This window comes from Dipodomys merriami, unplaced genomic scaffold (genome assembly GCF_024711535.1).
Source record: "Dipodomys merriami isolate MVZ:Mamm:240054 unplaced genomic scaffold, mDipMer1.0.p SCAF_5, whole genome shotgun sequence".
Taxonomy (NCBI): domain Eukaryota; kingdom Metazoa; phylum Chordata; class Mammalia; order Rodentia; family Heteromyidae; genus Dipodomys; species Dipodomys merriami.
Genome location: NW_027206068.1, coordinates 12973009 through 12981792, shown reverse-complemented (window position 1 = coordinate 12981792; position 8784 = coordinate 12973009). Strand labels below are relative to the sequence as shown.

General features: G+C 43.0%; 1 protein-coding gene across 3 annotated transcripts in view; it reads left to right on the top strand.

The window, feature by feature from the left end:
- The first annotated feature begins 398 nt into the window (after positions 1-398).
- Positions 399-8784, top strand: part of Klhl7 (kelch like family member 7) — a 54142-nt gene continuing 45756 nt past the window's right edge. The window contains exon 1 of one of the 3 annotated variants that reach the window (XM_069996095.1): positions 399-751. In XM_069996095.1, coding sequence (XP_069852196.1) covers positions 632-751 — 120 coding nt within the window. In that variant the 5' untranslated portion in view covers positions 399-631. Of the gene's footprint in view, positions 752-1175; positions 1315-1402; positions 1422-8784 lie in introns of those variants that run through there. The other 2 variants (XM_069996096.1, XM_069996098.1) reach the window with 2 other exon arrangements.

Sequence of the window (8784 nt, the reverse complement as noted above, 5' to 3'; positions counted from 1 at the left end):
CCCAATACCAGCACCCGCGAAAGAAAAAGGGACCGGAGACAGCAAGGCTAGGCTCTGTGTCACAGGGAAGAAAACACCAACCCTGCTCTCCACGAGCTTCCATTCACGAGCTTCCATTCAGGAGAGGTTTTACAGAGTGATCCTGTGATCTAAACCAGGAATCTCCTTGGCAAGCGAAGGCACGAGTGACCTGGGACCAACTCCGGAGCAGTAAACAAACCAGTCTGCTCTGGGAGGAAAAAAAAATACCAGCCCCACCAGCTGCACTCAGGCGCAACCCCGCTGCGGGGGGGGGGGGGGGGCACGCACGGTGACGTGCTCCCTCCAGCTGCCCCTCCCCTCCCCTGGGCGCAGTGCGCAGGCTCCGCTGCTGGCCAGCGCTCAGCGGCGGACGCGGCTCACCCGCAACGTCTCCCCTCACGCTCCGGAGCTCCAGAGCGGGCCGCCGCGGGCCTCGTCCTCTCCCAGCGGTCCAGCCGGCGGCCCCCTACCCCCCGCCCCTCTCGAAAGCAGCCCTGACCGCCCCCTGCCCGTCGTTACCAGCATCCCCAGCGAGCTCGGGGAAGCGCTAGGCCCTCGCCCGTCCCGGCGAGACCCCCCCCCCCCCCGGCGTCCACCGCGCAGTGGGAGTATGGCAGCCTCGGGGGTGGAGAAAAGCGGTAAGAAGAAGTCCGAGAAGAAACTTGCTGCTCGAGAAGAAGCTAAATTGTTGGCAGGTTTTATGGGCGTCATGAATAACATGCGGAAACAGGTACCGCCTCTGTGGGAGTGACGGCCGGCGTGGGGGGCGGGGGTCGGGGCGCAGGCCCAGGCGCCGGGGCCGGGCCGCGGGCCGCGGGCCGCGGGCCCCGGGCATGGTGGACCCTCCTCTCCCCGCCTGCTCGGCCGCTCGTCCGGGCGGGATCTGGTGGGAGCGGAGGGGGGCGCTGGACGGCTCTCGAGCCAAAGCGCCTCCGCCTCCGCGGTGGCCGGCAAGTCCGACTCCCGGGATGGCGGGGGGGCTCGGGCTGGCCGGGCAGCGGGTGCGGGTTGTGTAACAGACCGCTCTGCCCTAGTTATCTCTTTGTGAAGCGAGCCGCCTGCCATTTGGCGAGCCCTGCATAAGGTGGAGATCTTGGGGGGGGGGGGGCGGTGGAGAAGCGCCCAGCTGGCACAGCCCGATCCGCAGCCCCCAGGGGGGACGGACTGCCGGCCTGGCCGTCAGCTACTCTTAAGTAAGGATCCCGCCCCCACCGCCTGCGGTACCCAGGTGGAACTAGTTGGCGACAAACCCTCCTTCCTGTACGTGTTCATTCAGAGCAGAAACGGCCATTGGTAAATACCATCTTGGAAGGGACACGGGGTTATTAAAGCGGATGTCTTTGTTCTGTCTTTGATGTGTGGTGCGTTCTTGAAAGTCTGCGGCACGTCGGCGGCGAAAGGTGGGTTTGAAAGAACGAGTTTGAACAGTGGAAAAGGTGATATGGTAAAGGATAGGTTCTGGGTTTGTATGTGTGTGTTGATTTCATCACATCTGATCCCTCCATCAGCATAGAAAAGTAGTTTACTCACTTTTGGAGTCTCTTGTAGAAAACATACGTGTAAGGAGGTGGTGTAATATTTCTGTTTTGTTGATTGTGGTCCTGTTTTTCAAGAGGAAGAGGTGATGGATGTGAGCAAGACTAAGAAACCTGGTTTGTTCCTTTATCTATTGGTTTCGCAGTGAGTGTGAAGAGTAATAGAGGAATTTAAGGAGCTCTGCTGCTGCTGCTGCTGCTGCTGCTGCTGCTGCTGCTGCTGCTGCTGCTCCTGCTCCTCCTCCTCCTCCTCCTCCTCCTGCTCCTGCTCCTCCTGCTCTTCCTGCTGCTGCTCCTCCTGCTCCTGCTCCTCCTCCTCCTGCTGCTCCTGCTGCTCCTGCTGCTGCTGCTGTTCCTCCTCCTCCTCCTCCTCCTCCTCGTCCTCCTCCTCCTCCTCTTCCTCCTCCTCCTCTTCCTCTCCTTCTTTTATGAAGGCCTTAACTCTTGGTTTCTTCACTCAAATGCGGGCCGCAGAGATCGTCTTTGTTCACTAACTGCTAGCACAGTGTACTAGTTCAGTAGCTATCTATGGGAATAAGTCTCCCCTGGCCCTTGGGCTGAAGTGGCTGTGAATGGCTCGATTCATTATTTTATACAATTTTTCATGTTATTCACATTCCTGCTCTTTCTTTCATGTAACTATTTTGTATTGCTCAAGTCTTTGTCTGCCTGTAAAAGTAGTTGAACACAGTTACCAGTGCTTAAAATTGGTGAAGATTCCTTTATGGAAACCTCCCCCAAAACGTATCTTCATCGTGGACTGTACAACTGTAAACCATTACCTCATTCCTTAAATAGGTACAGTGCAACAGGGCTGCAGCTCAGATGTTTACTTGCAGAGGAAGGAATTGTCTGAGGCTATATGGTTAGCTTTTGGGATTTAAACTTGGATTCACAAAGCTGGAGGTATAGCTCAGCAGTAGCCCTACCAAATGCAGGACACTGAATTCTGAATTCAAACCCCAGTACCACCAATAAGGAAATTAATTAACTCACATAATATTTCTTAGAGTTTGTCTTAGGCTTTTTTTTGTGAGCAGTACTTACTGGAAATTAAACCCAGTATCCAGGGTTTTTTGTTTTTGTTTTTAAATCTTTTTAAAAAGTTGTAATATTAAGGTGATGTACAAAGGGGTTACCATTTCATAAGTCAATAAGTTACCAATTTATAATTCAGATAATGAAAAGTCCTATGTTTTGAATTATATTCTCCATCTCCTAGACTTAGCTTTTTAGACTACAGTATCATCTACTATTAAAATAGAAATACAGACCAGGAGCAGGTGGCTTATGCTTGTAATCTTAGCTACTCAGGAGGGTAAAGGTCAGAAGTGGAGCTGTGATTCAAGTTGTAGAGCTCTAGCCTTGAGCAAAAAGCTCAGGAACAACACCCAGGCCTTGTGTTCAAGCGCAATGACCGGCACAAAAAAGAAAAAAGTAGAAATATGGTTACTAAATCACCGTTACTGAAAAATCAAGGTTCTGCTGCTGAGTAAGAAAGAAAACTGAGTATTTGATGATCAACCTAGGATCTCTTTCACAAACAGTTGTTGCCTTAATCTGCCTGATTCTCCTTAAATTATTGGTTTTGAATGTGTTACAAACTGTCCTTCAGTAGCACGTTTTGTGTGTATGTGTGTCAGTGCTGGGGCTTGAACTCCGGGCCTGGGTACTGTCCCTTAGCTTTTTCACTTAAGGTAAGCACTGTACCACTTCACCTATAGCTCCACTTCCAGCTTCTTGCTGGCCATTTGGGGAGAAGTCTTATGGACTTTCCTATTCAGTCTAGCTTTGAATAGTGATCCTTATATCTCAGCCACATGAGTAGCTAGGATTACAGGCGCAAGCCACTGATGACCCAACTTTTAGTAGAACTTTTAACAGCCTCATGGACTCTACATCCTTTGCAAGATACAGTTTCACTTTGCAGTTGACTTACATTATATTGTTTAACATTGAAACAGAAATAAGATTTCACCAAGAATGACAGAGCAGATGATGGGAATTTGGAGAAACACAAACTGTTCTGAATCAGAGGAGGAATGTTTTAGTGAGAGTGAGAATTTTATAAGTGTTCTTGATAACCATTTTATATGTTCTTGTTCTTTAGTAAATGTTTTTGTGCTATGACTATTTTTGTTTACAACCTCATTGCTGTAGGGATCAGGATAATGAGTAGATGACAAGGACCATCTGTATATTACCCAAAATCATCCTTTCAAGACTATGAGAATACTCTGAAATTAGCAGTCCTCAACTGCAATCCCTGCTCTACCATTCGTTTTGTGAGTTTAGCACGCCAGTTCATCTCTCTCTAGTTATATTAGTTGTTTGCTGTTGCTATAACGAAATATCTAAGGGAAAGAAATTTATAAAGAGGTTGACTTAGCTTACAGTTCTAGAGAGCCAAGACATAGCCAGCATCTGTTCAGCTTCTGAAGACCCCCTGGCTGCACCATGAAAACCAGAAGGGAATCTGATACATGTAGAAGATAAGTCATGTGTGAGAGCAACCAAGCAACAAGCTGTCATGGTAACTGAGCCACTCATGTGAAAGCTACATCAATCCTTCATGAGTATAGATCCTCCATGACCTAATCACCTCTTAAAAGGACAATTACAGGCCAAATTTGTCGATGTATGGATTTCAACATTAGTTTTAGCAAGAGTACAGTAACCAGTTCTATACATGAAAGCAAAAGGAGACCACAACCTTAGCTTCTTAAGGATCTTTTTTTCCACATTCTTTTGGTCATTTCTAGCCTTTTGTTTTTTAAGTAAATCATCCCATGAAGTATAGACTTCATACAGACCACATATCATAAGCACAAAGCACAATAACTATGGCAAAGTAAATATACCATCAACAAGAGGAATAGCATGACCAGTACACAAAAAGTCACCTAGTTTGTCCTTCTGAGTTACTAATTTCCCATGGTAATCACTGTTTTATCACCATAGATTTGCTTTTATAAATATAAATGGAATCATGCAGTATATACTCCTTAATTTTATTTTTGTTCTCTTTTTGCACAACTGAGGATCAAAGCTAGAGCCTCGTACATGCTAGTAGGCAAGTGGTCTACCACTGAGCTATACCCCTAATCCTGTGTTCTGTTTCTTAAAACCAACATTGAGATTCATCTGTGTTGTGATTTGTAGCACTAGTTTGTCCTTGTGGTGTATAGTATTTTATTGTGTGACAGTGCCATTCTATCATTATGGACATTTCAGTTTTTTTCATCTTGGTGCTATTGAGTAGTACTACTTTAAACAGTTTTATATGATTTGTATATGTCTTGTGTGCTCATGTAATTTTTGTTTGGGAAATACTGAGAAAAGGTGTCTTAGAGTAATAGAGTATAACACATTCAGCTTTTTTTGTTGTGCTTTTTTGGGGAGAAAGGGGGACTGAGGATTGAACACAAGAACTTTGTATATGCTAGGATAATGTTCTACCACTTGAGTGGTAGGGTTAGCATAGCCCTTTTATTTATATTTTGTTTTTGAGATTTGGCTCTCACTGTGTTTGAGTTGACCACAAACTCCAGATCCCCCTGCTTCTGCCTACAAGTAATTGATACTGACATAACACTATCACATCCAACTATACATTCTGTTTCATTTATAGCTGTCATCAAGTTTTACAAAGTGATTATTCTAATTTATACTTTTGCTAGTTTGGTATTACCGGTGTTTGTAACTTTAGCCATTTTCATGAATGTATAGTGGCATCATATTTGATTAGGTTAATATTTTTATTTATTTCCCTAACTCTGAACTATTTTTATTACTTGTTATTTTATTATTTATTATTTATTATTTTATTTTATTTTATTACTTGTTATTACTTGCAAAGATTGAATCATAATCACTATTACTTGTGATTACCTTCTTTTGTGTTAATAAATCTAAAAGTTATGAGCATTTTTGAGGGACATGTCTTGAGATCTTCCAGAGTACCAGTATAGTTTGCGTTATCTCCACACTGAATTAAATAATAATTGTCACTTAAATCAATCATAATTAAACCATAATTAGCACTTAAAATCTTATATTTGGCCTTATTATGAGTTGTGTGAGAAAAACCACAAAGTTGATTTGAGGTAACCTGGACTTACTAGCTAAAATAGCTTTGCTTCAATTGTGCATTCAACTATCCAAGATTTGAAGTTACTATGTGTCACGGTTTCTTGTGAATAAGCCTTCAGCATTAAACTCTCAATAATAGAAACACTTCCTGAGTATTCACTCTGTATCAGGCATTCTGCAAAATGTTTTATGCTTTATATCATTTAATTTTCATGACTCCATTTGGCAGCTCTCATAACCCAGATACTTCTATTCTTAACTCATGTCCATCTGGCAGAATTTCAGTATTGATGATTATTTATGGAAGACACAACTGGATAATATCTATTATTGGTCAGTCATTAGTGGCTAATTAAGTTCTTTGTCATTAACTTCTGTTCTACTAATATAAAATTACACTTACTATTTACTTTGTTGTTTTCCTCTGGTCTAAGTCCCTTCTCTGAATCCTTTCAGGAAATCACTTTGGGGGAAGGGGGAGGTGTTACAATACTTGGGTTTGAACTCAGAGCCTTGGTATTGCTAATTGCTAGTCTATCATCCTTGCTTTTTGCTGGTTATTTTAGGATGAAGTTTAGCAAATTTTCTTCTCTGATTCAGTTGAACTGTGATCCTAGGTATCAGCTACTTGATACCTAGGAATCAAGCATGAGCCACCATTACTTGCCATCTTCTGACATTATGGATATGTAGATATTTTTAGCTGGAACTATTTCACCTGTTCCTTTCTACCACCAAGTCAGTGGTAGAAAGTAACACATCCTCCTTTTTTAAATTTTACTACAATGGAGAAACAGCTTAAGGAAGAGGAAGGATTTATTTTGGCTCAAGTTGCACAGGGTTCAATCCATAGTTGCTTGGCCCTATACTTTTTGGCAGAATGAGCCAAAGTGTGTAGCAGAGGACCTTTTACCTCATGGTAGAAATGAAGCAGAGGGAAGGAGAAACAAGAGTCTACCCGCACTGGCCTGTTTTCTAAACTTCCCACAGACTTTCAAAATAATACCCCAGCTGAGGACTAAGCATTTAAAAATATAGCCTTTTTAGGTAACACTTTGTAATCCACATCATAACATTCTTCTCTTCACTCCCAAGATGCTCATGTCCATCTTACAATGCAAAATGCAATCCAATAGGTCTGTCTTCAAGAGTCCTAATAATTCCAGCATTGTTCAGGCATCTAAGCTCCAAGTCTCTCTGAGACTCCAGAAAAACTTTTAACTATGAACCTCTATAAAAATAAGTTACATACTCTTAATAAACAGTGGCTCAGAGTGAACATTCTAATTCCTGAAGTGAGGAATGGGAACATAGGAAGGATTACACCAAAGCAAATACATGAGGACAAACGTTAAATTCTGTTGAATTCAGAACACACAATTGTATGGTTCAGTGGATTTGGTCAGTTTCAGCCCTGTAAACTTGCTGGCTGCAGTTCATGTGGCTTCTCTCCTGGACAGGCCTTGTTTGCTCCCTGTGACTACTCAACAGCTGTCTTATATTCCTGGCATCACCATTATCCTTGTCATTTGAAATGTGCCACTCCCCCCCCCCCCCCCCCCCCCGCTTCATGAATCACCTCAGAGGCTGATAGTGGGGACTCTGGCCCTGTCATGCAATACCCAGCTTCACAGAATTTCCTTTGAAATCTAGATGGAAGTCTCCACTACCTGTAACCCTTGTGTTCTGCATGCCTGCTAAACCAATGAATAATGTCAGAGTCTGTTTCCATCTTGAGTGATAGCTGTGCTCCTTTGTACTAGGATGTCAGTGGAATCTTGAGTGTCTGGGTGGTAAACTAGGGGAAATGAATCCTAGGGAAACAACTCTCTTAGGTAGCCTTGTGTACATGGGATGTCATAAGAAGCCCTCTTAAGAGATATTCTTTCAAATGAGTTTACACTTTCATACCTTTAGCCTGTCATGAGGGGCCCAGCCCGTTCCTGAAATACCTCAAAATGCCTTTTCTTGTTGTCCTGTTGCAAAGCATTTAGCTTATTTTTAACGACATCAATCTCTTCAGAATCCATTCCTTTCTTAGCCCCAACTTGACATGGATTCCTCAGACCAAACTGCAATTCTTTCAGATCTTTCTGCTTTTATGTACTCCTGATTATCACTATAAACCTGCCTAGAGGCAGCCTACAATAACCTGCCACAGCACACTACTTTTACCAGTTAGGCTCTACCTAAAGTTTCTAGCATTTCCCAAAACAGAACCTACCACTGGGGAACCAAACCTTTTGTGATTTCTGTTTGGTTTTGGTTTTTTGTCAGTTGTAGGGCTTGAACTCAGGGACTGGGGTCTGTCCCTGGGATTTTTTTGCTCAAGGTTAGTGCTGTATCACTTCGAGCTACAGCACCACTTCCAGTTTTTGAGTGGTTAATTGGATATAAGAGTTTCATGGGGACTTTTCTGCACGGGCTAGCATTGAACCATGATCCTCAGACCTCAGCCTCCTGAATAGCTAGAATTACAGGCATGAGCCATTGGTGCACAGCTTGTCTTTTCTTTTTTTAATCTTAACTGTAATAATAACATCAGTACTTCTACGTAGCCTTTAGCTTTTTTGATATAGGCCTCCTTTGTTATAACAAATGAAAAGTTGTATTGTTTATTCCATCTTTGTTGAGCATCTTCAAGCATGTTTTAACTTCTTCAGCTCTTGAACCAACCAACAATCTTTTGCATCATTCTTAGTTTTAACATTACTCTCTAAACAGTACTCTCTTTCCCCTGTTGATCTCCAGAGTTGGTTGAGTTCAGTGCTTTTCTGTACTCACTGTTCATTTATTGCCCTATTTCAGTTTGGCTTTCTAACTCATTCAAATGAATTCTTATTGAGAACCCACTATATGCTAGGCATTTTATTATATTCCAGAGTTGCAGTGTTAAACAAAATCTGATGAACCTTACCCTTAAATAGCTTATAGTCTAGAAAAAGAATGAGACATTAGTAAAGCCATCACACAAAGAAACGTAAAATTATAGCCAGGGTAGAAATTATTAAGGAGAAGGTAATTGAGGGCATGTGGGATGCATGATTTAACCAAAAGAAAAGTCTAACGACAGCTAACATAAGAGGAGGTGTTACCTACGCACAGAAAAGAGAGTCTCTCAAATGGACCAGTATAT